A 20,477-nucleotide genomic window follows, 5' to 3' on the forward strand; every position below is an offset into this window, starting at 1 on the left:
CTTGACTGCATATGATCTATACTGGGGTAGGCAACCTATGGCATGAGTGCCGAAGGCAGCACACAAGCTGATTTTCAGTGGCACTCACACTGCCCGGGTCCTGGCCACCGGTCCTGGGGGCTCTGCATTTTAATTTAATTTTAAATGAAGCTTCTTAAACATTTTAAAAACCTATTTACTTTACATACAACAATAGTTTAGTTATATATTATAGACTTATAGAAAGAGACCTTCTAAAAATGTTAAAATGTATTACTGGCACACGAAACCTTAAATCAGAGTGAATAAATGAGACTCGGCACATTGTTTCTGAAAGGTTGCCGACCCCTCTACACAGTAATATAAAGAGAAACCAAAGTTCTCATGTTCTGAATTATAATATTAAGAACGTAGACTATACTTTCATCTTTAGATCTCAAAGCACTTTATAAAGGAAAGCAATTTTATGTTGGGGAAGGAAAGCACCGAGAAATGATGCGATTTGTCCAAGGTCACTCAGTAGATCATGGCATGACTAGAACTGAGGCCTTCCAAGTCCCACTCTTGTGATATATCCAGTCGACCAATGTTTCTTAACCTTTTTGATGCCAGGGACCACCTTGCTGCCTTCCTAAACTGTGTCAGTGAGCTCTCAGGGACCAGCACCAGTCTACGGACCGGTCGTTGAGAAACATTGCACTAGAGACTAGACCACACTGCCTCTCTGAGTACCCATTTCCAAGACTGGTAGTTAGACAAGTTAATGGAAATTAGAAAGATTAAAATGTCCTGCTCATAGATGATAATATTCACATATTGAAAGAGAAGTATTTGGATCCTAATCCTGCTCCAATTGATGACAAAGTCCTAAAATTGCTTCTGGAGTAGAACAAAAAGTAATGTGGCTGCTTTCCAACAAGATTTTAAACTCTTAAGCCACTTGTGCAATGCAAAATGTTTGCTGTTTATTTTTAAAGCTTAACATTTGTCCAATTATCAAGTCACAGGGTGCATGTACAATGTTTTATAAAAACACAAGGCCAGATCCTCAGCTGGTATACATCAGCATGACTCCACTGACATCATTGAAGCAATCTGAGGATCTTGCCCCATGGTGTTTATAATGTTAACCAAAAGCTGAAAAAGGAAAAAGTACTTACCTCCTCCTCCAAATAAAACAAACATACATCTATCCAACTTTTACCTTCAGAAAGAAGCCTACAAAGAAACAGGCCTTGCAGCATGTCCTAAAAAATCAGGGCTCATTTCACTAATTGTTCTATTGCAAGACTATCAAACAATATAAAACAGACCTTTTCCCGAATCAGAATGGCCGAACATTGTAACAAAACTCCCATCATCTTGTGTGGATTCCATGTGACCGAATTGGCTCTGCAAAAGAATGATGCCCTCAGAGTAGATATGGAAAACAAAGATAAACTTACACCACTGTAAAGCCAGTGTAATGACAAGAGAATTGTCAAAAACAGGTTAGGTGTTTTGCCTAATTGATCTAACTATGGAGGGTATCTGTCTTTGATGTCACTTTTCCCAGATGTGCTGCCTAGGAAAGCAGTTCTTCCAGGATTGATATTACTGTGTCAGACAATAGTGATTACTTGGTATTGTAATTAATGTCAACTAATTAGTGTCAAACTATGCTGATTACTTGATATTATAACTTTATTCCCAGAAGAATCACCTTCTGGAGCCAGCACTAACAGGAATAACAAAAACAGCACGACAGCTTCGATTAGTTCAAAGTATCTGCAGGTGGGCAGGGAATTATGGAGACATTCTCACACTCCAGGTATCTGTAGTTCTTTGCTAAATGGCTGGTGCTGTTATAGTTCTCCAGTAGGAAAAAAAAAGAAAAGAAGCTGCTAATTCATACCCACTTTTCCAGCTAAAGCTCTAAGGGATCTTTTTCTTGTTAATTTGTCAAACATATAGGTTGTTAAGAGGCTATAAAAATCCCTACAGTGCACGCCAAACATATAATGTATAAACTTTTTAGGCTGAAGAGTCAATGAATGTGCAAGATCAGTTAATTTACTTGCCAAGCAGGTGAGATGTCCTGTGTTTTAAACACACTATCCTAGATAGTTTCAGGGCGTTGCTAGAAGAAATGTTCCAACATTTTGCTGCTACTGCCCTCTCCATTCCATCTTATTAACTACTGAATATCCCCTTGTGTAACTATGTATTTAGATTCTTTAAAGAGAGAAAATATATAGTATAGGTGAGATTTTTCATGGTATTTGCCTGGGTGCACACAGGGTGGGGAAGGACAATTCAAAGAGTCGTTCTCTTTCCTTGCATCCCCCTCTCAAGGGCCAGAAATAATCATAGTCCCTGCATTCTGGGGAGCACAGTGACTGGTCCACCCTAGTGGCCACAAATGGAGCTGGTGTGCCTCTGCTAGCAGAGCTATCTCAGGGATGGAGAATGGAGCACATCCACCAAAGGAATAGTGCAGCATGTGTGGTCACCCTGCACCTCTGGGAACTCGTAGTCCCTCCAGGAACTCCTCTTTGTGTAATGCAGTCCGATACAGGCCCTGCATGCATAGAGCACAATCTGACCTCTTTGCATAGAAACCAGACTTTGTATGGGATGTGATTTTTTTCAAAAAAGCTCAATGGCATATTAGAAGAAACATTTAGGAAGTAGAATTTATTTGTTATATTTTCAACTGGTGAGATATGGTCTCAATTTACCATCTATGTTACAGAATCTGATCTTTATGTTTCAAAAGAATGAGAGAATTTTAAGTAGTTTTCTCAGGACATATTAAAAAATTAAAAAGGGGGATATTAGGAGGGTTTTAACATAAGGGCACCATTCACTGCCTTGTACAATAAAAGGGCATACCAGGATAGCTCATTCAGGCCCTGTCTCCATGGCAGAAGGCCATTCAGAGCATGTATGTATTTTTGGGTATACCAAGTCTGGCTAGAGTGCTAACAGCTCCCAGCTGGGGCCTGCTGCAATCAGTTATGCAGCATGTGTCTTCTACCAGTGACTGCAGATCAATGTGGTTTATTGTGGTGAGAAAAATCACAGCACCCACTGGGACCTGCTGTTTTCAGTCACTGCTTAGAGTTGGGATTTAATGATTAGCCCCAGCTGCCCTCAGGTCAGCATCAGTGTGCCAGATTCTGTCCTGATTCACCAATGGGTTGAATAGAGCCTAAGGGCAGAATTTGGCACTATAGCTCCTCAGTGGACCTACTGCCATAATAAGAGTGGCTGGCCAACTCAATTGGCCAGTGGTTAGACCTGGGTTTGTGTGGCTCAGTTTCTTTGTGGTTTCCCTGCCAAGTGCTTCATACTGCTTTCCTGATCTCTGCACCAGGATGGTCCACATTATTTCCCCACCCACCACCTCATTCTTTATCCTATTTTTGCTGGTTGTTTGCTATATATGCTAAATTTCCCACTGGTGGGAAATTTTGGCTTTTACAAGTGCTTATGTTTCATTGTTTCCTTTTATCGTGCTACATTAAATCTACCTTTGTACCCTGGGAATTAGAAATGACTACCTCTAGGGTATGGAAGGAATTTTGTGCTAGGCTTTTCCATGCTAATTTGGCTAGCCAGGGGTAGATTTTACCTCAAATGCCTTTTTGCTTTCCTTGGGGATTCAGATATCTTGCACATATTAATGGTGCACCTTGTATGGTGTCTGGGTATGCAGCACTTTTCTGATTTACATGCATATGGGCAGTTCTTGCTGATAGAGCAGTATCCACTGGGGCCAGGTGAGTCAAGAGACAGACCCTCACATAGGTTAAGGCCTTGCCATCATTGGATGAGAGCCATACCTGTGGAAAAGTCTGCTTATCATACTAGACTGGACCATAGTTGAGGTATGGATAAGCTTGGAAATACATAGGGGGTCTGTCTTATGACACAGTCTGTGGACCAAGACAGTGCCCTGATGATGCAGGTTACCGGCACATGAGTCTGTGTCAAGTTCAGCAAGAACTTCCTGCCTGTTTTAAATTTGGTTGATTTGAATCAAGGTTATTCAGTAAAGGTCAGATCCTTGCCTCAGTGAACATCCAGATGAACGGGGCTGTGTAATAGGGAATGTCATAAAGGCCCATGGAGGCAAGGTATATTTCCCACAGACCATTCTCTGGACACTACAGTAGCCTTAGGCTTTCAGTAGCCCTCACAGCACTTGTGTCCTGCTGTAAAGAAGGAATAGCTTTTGGACCAGTGTATTTATGGAACCACTAGTCACACCTCCCAAGTCCCCTGCACATTGAAGTGCAGTGACTCTGTGATGCTGTGATGCAGGAAGACCCCTATGTGAGCTCTACAAATCCTTCTACCCCTGCATAATGGAATGGTACCAGCTCTGCTGTCATTGCCCTTTTCAGCCATGGAGAGGGAAGATCTGTCCCCAAAAGCTGCTGCCATTGTGACCCCACCATGTGTCCCTCTAGTTCAGGGGTGGGCAAACATTTAGGAGCAGCCAGGGGGCTCCACATGCTGCCCCCTCTCCAAGCACCGCCCCCACAGCTCCCATTGGCCAGGAACTGTAGCCAATGGGAGCTGCAGGGACGGCACCTGCGGACGGGGCAGCGCACAGAGCCGCCTGGTTGTGTCTCCGCGTAGGAGCTGGAGGGGGGATATGCCGCTGCTTCCAGGAGCTGCTTGAGGTAAGTGCCACCCAGAGCCTGCACCCTTGACCCCCCCATGCCCCAACCCCCTGACCCAGCCCTGATCCCCCTTCTGCCCTCCAAACCCCTCAGTCCCAGCCTGGTGCACCCTCCTGCACCCCAAACCTCATCCCCAGCCCCACCCCAGAGCCTGCACCCCCAATTGGAGCCCTCACCCCCCACACCATGCCCCAGCCCAGAACCCCCTCCTTCCTTCCGAACCCCTCGGTCCCGGCCTGGACACCCTCCTACACTCCAAATCCCTCATCCCCAGCCCCACCCCAGAGCCCGCATCTCCAGCAGGATCCCTCCCCCCCGAACTCCAACTCCCTGCCCCAGCCAGGAACCCCTCCCACACCCTGAACTCCTCATTTCTGGCCCCACCCCAGAGCCCGCACCCCCTGCCAGAACCCTCACCCCCTCCTGCACCCAAACTCCAATTTCATGAGCATTCATGGGTCCCCATACAATTTCCATACCCAGATGTGACCCCTGTTCTAGTTGAGATCATTGGCTCTCATTTATAGAAAATTCATCTGTAGCTAGAATAAAGGCTCAATAATTACTGGAAGTGATTGCAAAGAGCTTCCAGGTAAGGATTCCCATAAACCTTCCCCTCACACACACACACTCTCTCTCTCTCTCTCTCTCTCTCTCTCAAATCCCTTCCCAGCATTCCTTTTTCCCCCCACACCAAGTTTAGTCTTTTAATCCTTATTCTCAAGGCCCAGACCATCTTAAATCTCACTTCCTACAGGTCAGCCTGTCCTCTCTCTTTAGTTTTCCCATTGTGCCTCCTTCGAAGTTACACTTTACTCTTGGAACTGTCTCCTCTCCTCCTATTTGCTAAACAATCTCCCTGTCCTCCTTCAAACTTACCTTTCACTTTGCCTTCCATCACTGACCTCCTCTCCAGTGCAGTTTTCAACCCGCTGTTCAATCTTTTATTGTTTGTGTTGTTTCTGTTTAATTTACAGTGTGAGCTCCTTGAGGCAGGGACTTTGTCCTTTCATACATTTGTGAAAGACCATGTACAACTCTATAAATAAATAGCAACACCAATAAGCCGTGTGCAGTACCTTTCTATTCCATTCAGCTTATGACGATGCTTCCTGGACATTAGAAGTCCACCTCCCCAAGCCGCCTGAAAGTGTTGGAAGAACAGGTAAAGAGTCAGTATTTTTGAAAAGTCTATAATATTTTAGTTTACCACGCACCCAGCCCTTTAAACCCTCTGACCACTGAACTTCTAATGGAAGTTAAATATGTGGAGGATTCTTAGGATGGGGCTCTATATCTATTTGCAATGCTCTTAAAATCAAAATCACAGGAAAGATGAGCACTGCTCAATAGTAAAGATTTAAATTCAACATGAAACATTTGCAGACTAGAATCCTCTGTCACTAGGATTAGTTTGAGCAGATTGTTCAGTTACTTACATCTACATGGAGCCAGAGGTTATATTTTTCACAAATGTCTGCAATCTCCTCTATTGGATCAAAGGCCCCGTACACTGTTGTGCCTGCGGTTGCATTTACATAAAGTGGAACATGTCCCTGCAATATAAATAATGCTGATTCAGTGTGAAATATGGTCCATCTCAAAAATCAGACTTAAAAGTGATTTCAGATGCTTCACCTGCCTCTGTGTCCCCGTGTCAACGTTTGTGGTTTAACTACTCAATTTTTCAATTTTTTTTAAATGTTTTTGTCTCCATTGTTGCTGCATAAAAGCCCCCACAAACAACAATGAAAACTGATTCCCTGATTGGCGACATGGGAAATGGGGAAACTGATTATACAAAGTGCTGTCAAATGTAAAAAAACAAAGAAAAATTTGGTCTCTGATCTCTTTCAGTTATGGTACAATTAGGAGACTCTTGTAACAATATTAAGCAAAAAATAAATAAATGAAAAATAAAAAACTTCAGACAGAAGTGTGATTTTAAGTTGACAGTTGTTCCTTTGATCTTTCTTGTATACAGAAGAATTTTAAAAGTGCAACTGCAAGTCGTATCAAACGGAGATGACTTTGAACTTCATTAAATACAATTTAAAATATACCTATCTACTTGTTACTGGGATAGCATAGCTACAAAAATATATTTATTTAATATGCAAGCTACAGCTTAGTTAGAATAGGTACTCTTGAACACCAACTTTTGAAGATTCCTCTTCACTGCTTTACAAAACATTAATTTGTTATTTTATTGATTTTTATTTTTAAATATAGGATTCCTCACATGGAAAATTAAAATTAACGTTTAAAGGGACAATCCTACAAACCCACCCTTGAAGTCAATAGGAATTCTGAAAAGTTCATAGGATTAGCCCCCAAAAGGTTGTACCATTTTGATATAATTTTCCATATTAATACTAATCTTTTTCAATTTTTCTAAAACAGAAAACTAAAAAAGGAAAAATCGTAACTATTTAGCCCTTCTTCACAAAGATATATATGTATATCAAGAGTTTGAAATAACTACATGAATTAAACAGTAAATGAAAACCAAGATCTATAGATTATTTCTTGAACAGTGTAGAAATATAGAGCTATACAACCAAAATTATCATTGTAGAATAAAATAGGTCTCTGATAGCGTCTAGAATAAATATTCCGATTGAATGTTATTCCTCATCCTCAAAGGGAAAAAGTAATAAATTCTTAATCTAAACATTAAACTACTAAGCTTTAAAATGCATACCTTTTGCTTAGCTTCCAGAATTTTGGCTTCCAAATCAGCTGGTATTATTTTCCCTCTGTAATTATTGCAGAAACAAAAAGACAAAGAAAATTAAAAGATTGCGCACAAAAGAGTATCAGCTACAGCAGAAATAATTTAATGGGATCTTTTCAACAGATCATTAGCAGCTTGACACACTGTACTGAACCAGTCCTTAAGCACAATAAAACAAATTTAACAGATGAACACATTTAATATATCAAGAACTTAACATTCATCCTACCTTTCATTGCATTTTATCAAAATCACATTTTCTGTTCCAAACCCAAGTGCAGCCCCAGCTTTCTTTATTGAGTAGTGACTCTGCAGGAAAAACATACACAGCCTTAATGGTGGAATAGTCACTTATCTGAATGTCTTTAAAACATTTGGCAATATATTAACAACAACAATTAGCAGTGTGTTGAACTCACATGTTCCGAAGTGAAGAGAACCAGTTTAGGAACTGCAGCCATGCCTTTAGTTTTGACTTCAGGGAAATACTTGTAGCGAGCAGCCATTACGCTGTACATATTGGATATAGCCCCTCCTATAAAAGAGCACATAATAAAACATTGAAAATGAGAAAAGCAATCTGACCTTTTATAGAACAAAGGCGTATCAATATCATTTGTGCAATGTAGTGAAAACTTCAGTGAAGTATGAAAGAACAAATTACTGAGATGCATGGTTATCTGTCAGGAAGGTCTAAAAGACGGACCTTTTAAAATCCATATTGGAAGTCAGAATTTCTTATTTATCTCCCCTTCTGATTGTTAATATTTCTGTAACACATTCATTAGATGGTCAGTGTTCAATATGCTGCACTTGGGAATGAGGCCCACAACCTCACTTAACAAGAATAGCAACTTCATACCTAATTCCATGACACTGAAGACCTATAATAGACTCTAAAACAGCTTTCCTTAAACATTACCATTAACCAGTGCATTAGGCCAGACTGATTTGTGTCTTTTTCCTGCATAGGGGACAAGGAACTGCATATGAGTTTGCATTCATGGGTTTTGTGCTTGGGATTTGTCCTCCATCTTCTGAAACAAGAAGGGGATTAATCCCCCAAAACCCACACATCTCAGGAATCCTGCTAGAAACGAGGGCCATCAGCAAAGAGGCCATGCACCTTTGCACTGCTTCCCAGCCCCCTCTGCCACTGACCATGGTCCCTATGCTCCATTCATGGAGTGGGTTCAGAGCATGGAGTGGAGTGATAAGAGAGGTACTTTGGACGGGGCCAGCATAATCATACTCTCAGATTCTCTTCAGGTTTCCGGGGAGATGATGCCATAGAAAGTGGCCATCTTCCAGTCCCTCACCTAGAATCCAAATCCTTATTGATCACCCATAGAGCTGCATCTATGAATTATGAGAAAAGGGAGGATGATGTGGCAAAGACAGCATACTCCTCGTCCACGACCTCCAGCCCAGATCTGCACCTAAATATGTGTCAGGATTTTTAGAGGTGTGGGCTGTCAGCCAAGGATATGTAGTTGCTCAACACCTTTGGAAATTAGGCACCTAATATGGATTTTGGTACCTAACTTTAGGACTAAAGTTTGAAAATTTTGGCAAAGTTTCTGAATAGTTATATTCATAACTATACTAAAAGATGAAAACTGCATATGAATGTTTTTAACCCTTTATGGGAAGTTTGAAAGAAACATGCTTTAGGTGGACCATTATTAGTTTTAAAACTCAGACACTTGCATTTTCTATACAGTACTTACATGAATGTATGCGTTCAGCTACAGGCGATATTTATCTCAACTTGTCAAAAGTGAGACTAAAACCTACCAGGTGAGAATATTCCATCACCATCTTTATTTGACCATCCAATAATCTCTCTCATCTTTCGAAGCGTTATTTGCTCCATGAGGACAAAAACAGGTGCAATCTCATATGTAAACCTGAGTGGATAAAAAAAAACCTGATACATAGTTCACATTCCAAAATGCACATAAATGCTGAATCTTTGATCCTTTGTGAAAATGATTAAGATTCATAACCAAATTGCCTGTGAATTCGGGACCTGATACTGCAGCTCTTACTCAAGCAAAACTTCCTGCAAGGCCAGTGGGAATATTTTGCAAGTAAGAACTGCAGTATTAGGCCTCATGTATGTTTTCTATTGTTTCTGCTAACCATTGATCAGAACATTCTGTGGTTATACAATTTACAGTAATTACAACAATACTGACAGTCAGTACTATGCAAAATTAGATTGTAAAATATTTGGTTCACAGAGTGCCAGTTTCACACTTGTAGAATAGCATATTGTCAGAATTGTAGAGTTATGAAAACAGTAAGCATTAGACAGCTTACCACAAAGATAATTAGAAATATTGAACTAGGACTCAAAAATCTAAATACAATTATTTATGTGGACATATTCTGCTAATAATCCCCAAGGACAATTTATTTCTACAATGCCATGCAATCAATATCTGTCAAGAGTAATTATAAATGATGATTTTCTAATTACCAATTACAAACAACAAGAGAACAGTCAACTATTATATCCACCTAACGCAGACCAGAAGCATTGCATAGTCTAGTATGCCATACATGTCATGGACAAAAATTTGAATTAGATTGATAGGCTATGCTACTCTGCTAGGTGACCAAGGAAGGCTTATTGTCAAATTACTATCAGTGTAAGCAAGTTATGTGAGACTATGTTTATTTTGAACACTGAAAAAAAAAAGAATTTAGAATGGGGCAGAAAGTAACTAAATGTAAGGGGTGGATTTTCAAAGGGGCCCAAGGGAGTTAGACACCTGAATTTCATGGGATCTGGGCATCTAAATTCCTTAGTTGCCTTTTCAAAACCCAGCCAAAGTCCTTAATGATATCCCTCTTCTGTCCTAGTACCAAGATGACATTGTTAGGATGTCCATTTAAGATGAGATAGGCTTTGTATTTTTGTCTATTCCTAGTTATTTTCAGTTTTGAAGAGTCAAAACAGTACATTTATTTTGCCAGCAATGACAGAAATACAGAGTTTATAAATTAAGCTCCATCTGCAGTATATCCAGGAGCAAAGTTATAACATTGTTTTTATACATTGAAATCTAGGGCCCAATCTTCCAGTCCTTATTTGGAAAAACTCCAACCAAAGCCCATGTGAATCCTCTAGTGTATAGGTCATTGAGGGCCTAACCCTGAAGTCAAAGGGATTTTTTCCATTGATTTAAATAGCCTTTGGATTTGGCTCCGAATACTTTCAAATGGAACTCCAAATACCTCCTGAAAGAATAAATTGCCTGTACACAGAGTACATAGCTATTAACAAGGGGTTTTTGTGTGTGTCATAGTAAGAGTATTCACAGAGAACATTTTAAATAAGTCAAAATGAATTAATGCAATTGCTAGGGAAACTATTGCATGAGCCTGCAAAGATTCACAAAGAAATGATGGAAGATTGTGGATGATAAAAAATCATAAGTCCAAAGACTAAGGCTAAGATTTTCAAAATCACTTTTGGGATTTGGATGCTCTAGTCTATTCCCATTTATTTTTACCCTTAAGGGTCTTTGACAATCTCAGCCTAAAAGTAAAAAAATGTGTGCCGCCATGGAAAAACAACTCTTGTTATGAAATGACCTTCATGTGGCTATGACCCTTGGAACTCTCATACAAATATAGTATTTACAGATATCATTGACAGTGATTGAAAACATGGAAGGGTGGTTTTTTTAAAAGTACCCAGCACTAGCTTAATTCTGCTCCCACTGAAGCCAATGGAAGGTTTATCGCTGACTACATGGGAGCAGAGTCAGATCAACAGTGATCGCTTCTGAAAATTCCACCCTAAATGTCTTATGAGTCGTAATTTCAATTACTGATACTACTCTGGTACTCAATTTGTATATCTACATGGAGACTCTACTATGATTAACATGGCTGATCAGATTCATAATAACACCAACAAAATATAAAGATGGTAAGATGAAATTCTGATCACTCAAAGCACATATGGGGAAAAAATATTCTGTTCAATTAATCAAAAGTATTTAGAGGTGTTTAGAGGTGGAAAAGAAAAATGGCAATAGGAAGATAATTTTGTCACAAGAATCCAATGTTACGTACCACATTACATGCTTCTCTTGCAGAACTAGGTTAGAACAATTTCTACATAAAGGTCATTCATTAACTCTTCTTCAGTGCTGGAAAGCTGCACTAACCAGAGAATCTATTCTCTAGAATGGATAGAAACTATATGATAATTTTAAGTAACTTTCTCTATTGATCTGTTTGAATCATATAATATTGTATAAACACGTCTTTAACAGTCGCTGTAATTACTGTGTTCTATTAAGCTATTTCATATTGGTCTTAAATTCTTGAAATATATTGCATTTTTCCATTGCACAGCTGAAGTTAGGGAACAGTCTATGTGATTTGTGTTTGGTAAATCCAACACAAAAAGGGGAAGCTGTGCAATTTTCATGCTTACAGAAAATCATTTTCTATATGTATTTAATATGTTTCTCTGTTTAAAGTGCAAATGGTCCAGAAAGGGTAAAGAACTTTACTGAGTTAAGCTATTTTAACAGGACAATTTTCTAAGGCAATCCAAGAAAAAAAATCCTTCATAATAATCACCTTTTTGAAATTAGATAAGTGAATGAAATGTTCTTAATAATTATTTTTAATATATACAGCCACACAGCATGCTGTCATAAGGTAAAACTCTGCATTGACTTATAGCTTGTGCAACCTAACTGACTTCACTGAGATTACATGAGATGATAGTCAAGAAAGAATTTGGCTCACAATAAGTGTAATCTGCTTAATTTACCTGATAACTTTAAAAATAGAGTATGCTTTCTCCCTACACAGTAGTGGAATTTAAGCAAATTTTTTTTAGAAAATTAATCAGATTTTTAATTTTAAAATGGTGTGTGTCATACTAAACAAATCATTCAACAGTCACATTACAAATTGAGTGTATAATGGTTTTTTTCAATTATTTTTCTCATTTGACTCACTAATACAATTTTTTGAAAATACGAAATTAACTGGGAGCAGTATTATTAAAAAGAACTAGGTGTTTTTGAATTGAGTCTCTTATGTGGTTTCTTTGTTTCTGGAGGCACTGGATGGGCACATCTGGCAAACTACATACAGCAGCTAGTAATCAGCTATACCCAGTGAACCATTATCAATGGATGAAGGAAATGAAAATAATCTTCATTTTTCAATTTGCAGGTAAATTTCATTGCGCCCTACACATTAGCAACAACAAAGCTACATTTCCATGCTAGTGGCAGTTTAGGTGAAATGAACACAGCCATAACACAATACATACACACATCCATTAAAGTCCTGAAATGGAAAGTGGTATTTGTTATCTGATAAGTATTTTGACTGCAAGCATGTCACACTTTTTGAAGCATACACAAATCAATACATAATTTAAAACTGCCCAAAGGCTTTTTTCCCCTCTCTGAATGATACTGCTTGTTGTAGAAATACAGCAACACACCTTGAACTTAATTTTCACTTTCATTTCATTTCAATGTAATGAATAATGGAGGGTAAATTATTAAATACAATCTAGGTCCAAAAGGTTATCTGTCTGATCCTGCCATACTCTGTATTTTAACTAATCTCAGTCAGGATAATTCCTTTATATTATCAAGTTAATTTTGAATGTTATGGTTTTTAATCCTTTTGACAGCTTTTCTGAAGCCTCTTAAAAGCCACTTATGTGATGACAGCTGAATAAAGAGGAAGCTAAGGGCCCAATCCTGCTCTCACTGAGGTCAATGGGAGCAGGAGCAGAATCAGGTCCATAAAGAGTTTATGCTCTAGTGTTTGCATTAGGATAATTGCAAAATTATTAATTGGAAAGTCATATCTTAACAAGAATGGACCCAAATTAGCTCAGGAAGAAAGAAAGAAAGAAAGAAAGAAAGAAAGAAAGAAAGAAAGAAAGAAAGAAAGATCATCTAAATTATAAGAGTTCTGGTTGTAACACACTGGGATAGATAAACAAAGATTTCTCCCAAAAGAGGTTCCATCATTTGGTGTTGTATTATCAGAATGCCTATAGTTTACTTACACTTTATTCTGGGATATTTGAGTTTGTGTGTGATAGTAATGCAAGATTTCCTCTTAAAATCTGTTGAAAGCTATAATTGTTTCCACTAGTTTATTGCTGCATTATATAACATAAGAATGCATAGGATGTGTAATACATTACATGGGACATCTTTATTATAAATGAGTTGCAGAAATCAATCCTGGCAACCTGTATAATCATTAATCACAAAAAAAGAAAGAAAAAATAGGAGACTGCTTACATGTTAGTATTTGCAGTTGATGTCAGCCATTCACCAGCCAAGCCAATAATATCCAGTCCAGTGGAAAGCTGGTTGAAAAAACGAGGATGACCTGGGAAGATGATTGAAAACATTATAGCACGTCACATGCCTTTCATTGTTATCTTTGGCGGTTCATTTTTATATCAGCAGTCACCCAAAGCCTGGCTTTATAAGACAAAATGTGTGGCACCAAGTAATACCTTTTCACGAAGTGAAAAGGTTGAATCTGTGGTTTATTCTGTTAGATGCTCCTAGAACTTCTATAATTGGGGTGGTGGTGAAGTGCAGGGGGATAACATATTTCAGCACCAGTGGCCAGCATATTTGGGTCATATTTGCATTTAAATAGAGAAAAGCTATGCAGAGTGTACTGCTGGGTCTCTTTAGATAAGCAATGGTTAGGGCCGCGAACAGTAGGCAGGCGGAGCTGAACAGCCAAGAACTCTACTCTTCCTTCTCTTGCATGAGCCTCTGCAATAAAGGAAAGTTTCGCTGGGCCTGATCCTGCTTGCACGGAATGGCATGATTCCCACAGACTTCAATGGGACAGGATCGGGGCGGGGCCCCTGAAAAGTTTTGAAAGAGAACATTCAGCTAAACGAGGGTATTGCTCTAACTTCGAATTACTTCAGAGTCAGGCAGACCGCTGTATTTTAGCTGGCCTCTCTTTGCAAAGACAGAGTGAGTTCAAATATTAGACCAAGCCTGTTCACACCCCTATCACTAACAGGTGGTAATCTCTCCCGATCAGAAATCCTGAGCTCCCGAGGAGTACCTGGAACATATAATGTATAATGTAGAGCTCTCTCACATATTTATCAATTCATCGGGGAACTATGGTAAGGTTCAATGTTGGACATCAAAAAGGGACACGGGCACCTCGAATTTGGCCCAACATTTAGCTTGAAAACAAACAAACAAAATCCAAACTAAACAACCTCCCCTCCCCTTAAAAAAACTCAGTTTTTACAAAAAGTTGAGCGATAGAAGTATTGCCATAGGATTTTTAAACATTCCGGTGGAAACAATTTTTAAAACAAATAAATATTCCTCTGAGTCTGTAGTGTTTGTATCCCCAACAGTCTAGAAAACCTGAAGCTGACACGGACTATAAACTGACTATCGCCTTCCATTGCCCCACCTCAATAATGCATGCATGCATAAACAAATACATACAACAAACACCATTAATAAGAAAAGGCAAATAAGAACTTTAGAATCATTGCAGTTGTAATAAATGGCCAAATCCTTCTACCACTGAAATCAACTGGCAGAACTGCCAGGATCAGGCTCTATAATCTTTAATGTACTGATTTTCACACCATCTCCATTTTACAGATGGGGAACTGACACACAAAGACAAAATGATTTGCCTAAAATCACACAAGAAGTTTGTGGTGGACCGGGGAATTGAATGCTGCTCCCCCCAATCCTAGGCTAATATCCTAGGCTATCCTTCCTTTTACGGGATCCTTAATATAGATATGTAAATTTTCTCTAGAACATTGCTAATATCCCTTTCTTGCAAATAGGATAACCTATGAGCAATTGATCCGTGAGGTGCTGTAAAATAATTAATAGACTAAAGTAAAAAAGGCTCCAGAACTCTGCTCTAAATAATGTAAGATTTGTGGGGATCGGGGGAGAGAGGACTGTCCACTAAGTAATAACATTCCTAAGCAGTATGCAACTTGCTCAACATCCATTAATTATTATAGCCTAATTAATTATTTTAGTTATACAAAATTAATTGCTCATGTATTCTACACTTTTCCTGCAAACCCCTCATGCATGGGGTTAGCTACTCCTTTCATTCCGGTGCACATAATGTCTACATTATATGCCCACCAGGATTTTACAGTTGTATATTAACAAGCCACATCTTTTCTAACAACATTAACCCTCACAGTTTTTGCAGAGAAGTTTCACACTCTCCAGAAAACCGTATGCCAAATGAACGTAAATATTTGTTTCCAGTTACTGCTGTGCTGAATAGTGGTTGGGTAGAGGTTAAATAGCAGTTATATTAAAATGGATTCGCTTTTTATTTTACAAAAGAATTATTCTTCTCTTGCTGTCTTGACACAGTTTGAGAAACTATTTTAATAAAGCAGCGGGGTATCTTCTGCTGATGTTTTCAGCGCGTATCTTTTCTTTTCCCCCTTATGATGGATTACTTTTTTAAACAACAGACTAAATCCCATGGACTTCAACTGGAGTTTTGCCTGAAGAAAGACTTTACAACTCCGTGCCCGATCCAAGCTCCAGTGAAGTTAATAGGAGTCTTTCCATTGCCTTTAATGGCTGCTGCTGGATCCATCACAAAGCCTTAAGTTTCTGTTATTAAAATCCTTAACCTGCTGCTACTATGAATACAGTCTATTTGACCATATCTGCGTCTCAGGTGCCATTTAATAACATTAATAAGAAATAGCTGCCAGCATATAGCACCAATAAAATCCCAGGTAACAAGTAGGAAGAGTCAGGAGAAAAGTGCTAGCTAAACAGCATAACAACATAACCCCACTAACAGGACAATAGAGAACAGAGACAACCAGGCATGGAATTAGGAAATTAAATTAAACTGCAGTAACTGTTGCTTTTGTTGAAAGAACATGCTGGCCACGGGTTAAAAAGGCAGACTTGGGAATCTGAAATACGCTATCACTTGTTAAAACAGGCACAAGACAAAAACACAGTACTTTGCTACTCTTGAAGAATTCAAACAGTGCAAGTTGGGCCGACAAGATCAAAACGTTATTTTCGTAGTTTTTGTTGCTTAGTTCAAATCTATCGGTTTTGTATTAGGAAGGAAGATATGATGGACAACCCCCCTCAGTCCCATGGCTGAACCGTTCCGCAAGCAATGCTCGTAGTTTAGAAAGCATTGCTCTTAATAGCTCATCATGAGAATTTCAGAAAGAAGATTTGAAACCCTTCTGACTCCCCCCTCCCCAAGGAGCTTCTATTGTAAAACCATATGGAGCGATGATCATGAATAGTTATGACAGAAGTTGTAGCCTTTCCCATCGGTCTCACGGAGTGAGCAGAATTAGCGGCAAGGGGTAGGGGTAGGGGTAGGGGTAGGGGTGGGAGGATGGGGCAGAGGGGCTCTGCTCTGTTATTGCTCCAGGTCCTGAACTGCTATTCGGGTAACTGCCATATGCCGAGTTATTGGCAATTTAGATTCCTACCATACAGACTTAAAAGTAAAACATTTCAGGCGAAACAACAAGCGGACGATCAGTGGCTTTATTTTGGGTTTGTGGCTACAGCTCACTGAATAAGAAGGGAAGTTGTGATAAAAGTATTTATTGATATGGGATTCAAAATGACCTGGAAGTGAGAGACTCCCTGTGTAGTGAGTTTAAATCTGATTATTAACGATTCCTAGGATTTCATTAAACGTCTGGTGAACATAAAGAAGAAAAACTGCGAATTCAGTCTCATTTATACCCTCATTTGCCTAATGACATCGCTCCCCGGAGATGCAGGCGGCTTGCATTTCATCAAGTGAAAGAGATTACGTCTTAAAAACTTGTGTCTGGGCTCCACAAACAACCCCGGGAAATGATACCCATTTGAGTGAGGGATGGAGCAGCCGCGCCTGGCACTGGTGACAAAGTCGCTTTCAGCGAGAGAGAGGGGCTGGAATGAACCTTTACAAAGTTGAGCCCCTTCCGGCGAGGTAGAGGCCGGGGGAGTGTATCGTTAATACGTTGGGCCCAATCCTGCTCTGATGACCCACACAGAGAGCAACATAAGAGTCAACAGGTCCCCTAGGCCTGAGCCAAGCCCGCAGAAACCGGCCCCTTACCGCGTTTTTCCCTTCCCCCCACTATGGAGAGCAGGGTCTGTGAGACGGTACCTGTCCTGACTCCGTACTTCAGCGTGTCCCTGCAGTCCACCAGGATCTGCTCCAGGGACTCGGGGTTGTCCGAGAGCTCCAGGTTGAAGCCCTCCATCCCTTCCAGCAGCTGGTGCGGGTGATGGAAGTCCAGGACTTTGGTGGACCTGTCGAACGTCTTCTTCACGTAGTTCAGGAGAATGTCAACCACCTCCAGCAGGAACTGCATGGTCTGCTCCTCGCCATTCTTGGCAGGCAGCAAATCTGCGGCGGGCGGGACACAAGAACTCAGCGCCTGCCTAGCAATCGGGAGGCAGAATATGGACCCGCTCCGTGCGGAGCGTCATTTCCAGGGTCCTGCAACACGACCGCCCGGAGGCAGCGGAATGCCCCGGCTTCCGCTCCGCCGCACCGCGGCCGCCAGCACAGGAATTGCGTGACAGTGTCTGGTATCCCCTGCCAGGGCTCTGTCAACTTCATTCCCATTCATCATCGGGCGGCGAGGGCACTCAATAGCAGCTTCCTGCTAGATGCTAAAAAGCGCATGTCACTGAAATCATGACACCCTACAAGCTAATCTATCGTGTTCCGAGGGGGAAACATGCTTAGCCACCAGCCCGAGAGTTAGACGCTGCTCCCTGCACAACATTGTCTCAGTTCACTCGCTCTGTCTGGCAAATGAAACCTGTGGCTGAAGGTGCTTCTGGTTCTCCCCCACCTCACCCCATTAGGAGTATATTAACTGCGATGCTTCCTAATCAGATAGCTATGCTGTTTTAACTAGCTTTTAAACACACATGGGTAATGAGCGCTCTTCCCAAATTAAAAATAGATTTACTGTAAGTATTCATGGGATAATGGAGCAATAAAATATAAGACCAGCACTCTGCCTATCCTCTCTCGCCTCCAGCAGATTGTCAGAAGATACCAGTTTATGCATCAAAACGTAATCACAGCAGACTGACACAAACACACCCGTCAAGCATACGTTGTACTGGAAAGAATTTAACGTTTTTAATGGCCAATTTACAATGAAAAAATGCGTCTAACTGATTATTTTTTGGGGGCAAATGCTTAGATGGTACAATTGGTGTAACTCCACTGAAGTCTCTGGAGCTGATCCGATTTACGCGAGTGAGGATCTGGCCCAAAGTATTTTAAATACATATAGGTACGTATATATTGATATTATACATGTTATCTACAACATCTACGGGGTGTTACTCTGACAGCAAAATTCTCAGAAAAAAAGTTATTAAAAAGCAAAATCTGCAGCTAGATGCAATGCCAGAAAGACAGACCAGAAAAACACTGCTGAGATTAAGCAGACAATAGTTGTAAGGAGCACTTACCTCTAGCAAATAAATTGGAGAAGTCTGTCTCGGCCCGCCTGAACCTGGCTTCCCTCTCGCTGTTCTCACAAGCCAGCAGGTTCTTGGAAGATTGCCTTTCTTTGAGAGAGCTCACAATCCGGCTCTTATCTTCCAGGCTGTTGTTCCTTTGCAAGAACCCTACATTATTATTACAAGATCCACAGGTCAGAGTATTCTCACTTCCCAGCATGTTTATAAACGCTTAAAGCAGCTCACTAGACAACAGTTCAAAGTAGGGTTTGCCCCGTATCTACTTAATGAGGTCAGGAGTAAGAGTATTTATGGGGATTATTTGCCTCGAGGAGGGTGAGCTCCAAATGACATCAACTACAGAAACCCAGCCATGCAAAAAACAAATTCTCGTCATTTAGTGCAGTGGTACATTCTTATTAAGTCGATCAGACAGATTCCACTTCAGTAACCAGGCACTGGAAGAGCGTTCAGGATGAGTCAATGCCATTGCAGCCTGCAGGCGAAGTTTATGGGCCCAGCAGACAGAAAAGGGCAATGATGTGTAATTAAAATCAGGGAAACTTTCAGTTTTCCTCCTCGTGTTGCCATCACGCAAAGGAAGTATGTTAGTAACTGGCTAACCTAGGAGACTGTCCAGTTCTAAAGATAGAGGCACTAACCTCAGCGAGCTTCCTCTCCCTATTAGTGACGATAAATTAATATCAGTAAAAAGAGAGGAGATGCTGATTTTCAGGTAAAAAAATATTTCTGTGTTTTTAATCATTTCCTTCTGGCTTCAGAAAATCTGCTATTATCGGAGATACAGTTGTAACACACAAGATTATATATAAATAATCATTATGAGAATATTTCCAGGCGTTCAAGTACTACAGCGATGGGCTCCATACAATATCCTAATAGAAAACAACAATATTCTCCGTGCATATAGTAGAAATTAAAACAATAATTATATTTCCCATTCAATCCGCACTAGCTAAACAAAGGAAACCAGCTAAACCTGTCTCTTTGTGTTAACCATGTAAATGGATTTTTATTTCCCATCCGGCAACGTTGTTTTTATTAGAGACCTTATAGAAACGTCTTTAGACATGATCCACTCTTCAGCCTCTGTAGCCACTTAACGTCAAACGGTGCCATAGTTTAGTTTGAGAATGGCACATTTTGTGGTAATTCGACATTATGACAGGGATACCGATAAAGTAAACATTTAACTAGAACTGCAATGATTTGTCATCCAAAGGTTCCCACTGACCCACCAGCCTCTCGAGCCTTGACACTTGACAAAAAAAAAAAAAAAAAAAAACTTTACCATCAAATTTGAATCCATCAAAACCAACCACACTTTGTGTTACGAGTTAAGGAGAAAGACTGCGTGTAGGAAAAGCCAACACTGTAACTGTTTTCCTTGTTCCATTCTGTCCATTTCCCTTGGCTAGCCTTCTAGACCGGAAGGCCCCCCTTCTACCTCTCTGGGCTCGCAGCCACCAGTTTACCAACTAGAGGTTTAATCTCTCATAGGTAAACGCTACGGGGGGCTGACAACTGAAATATCCTTCATGATTT

General features: G+C 40.2%; 1 protein-coding gene across 3 annotated transcripts in view; it reads right to left on the bottom strand.

Annotated features, from left to right (window-relative positions):
• Window positions 1-20,477, bottom strand: part of GAD1 (glutamate decarboxylase 1) — a 42,336-nt gene that overhangs the window by 10,618 nt on the left and 11,241 nt on the right. For 2 of the 3 annotated variants that reach the window (XM_054044513.1, XM_054044512.1), the window contains exons 4-13: window positions 18,921-19,079; window positions 17,590-17,832; window positions 13,701-13,791; window positions 9,187-9,299; window positions 7,809-7,924; window positions 7,619-7,698; window positions 7,357-7,411; window positions 6,092-6,208; window positions 5,732-5,796; window positions 1,293-1,371 (exon numbers count right to left, since the gene is read on the bottom strand). In XM_054044513.1, coding sequence (XP_053900488.1) covers window positions 1,293-1,371; window positions 5,732-5,796; window positions 6,092-6,208; window positions 7,357-7,411; window positions 7,619-7,698; window positions 7,809-7,924; window positions 9,187-9,299; window positions 13,701-13,791; window positions 17,590-17,832; window positions 18,921-19,079 — 1,118 coding nt within the window. Of the gene's footprint in view, window positions 1-1,292; window positions 1,372-5,731; window positions 5,797-6,091; window positions 6,209-7,356; window positions 7,412-7,618; window positions 7,699-7,808; window positions 7,925-9,186; window positions 9,300-13,696; window positions 13,792-17,589; window positions 17,833-18,920; window positions 19,080-20,477 lie in introns of those variants that run through there. The other variant, XM_054044514.1, reaches the window with a different exon arrangement.

Source organism: Malaclemys terrapin, chromosome 11, assembly GCF_027887155.1.
Source record: "Malaclemys terrapin pileata isolate rMalTer1 chromosome 11, rMalTer1.hap1, whole genome shotgun sequence".
NCBI classification, from domain to species: Eukaryota; Metazoa; Chordata; order Testudines; family Emydidae; genus Malaclemys; species Malaclemys terrapin.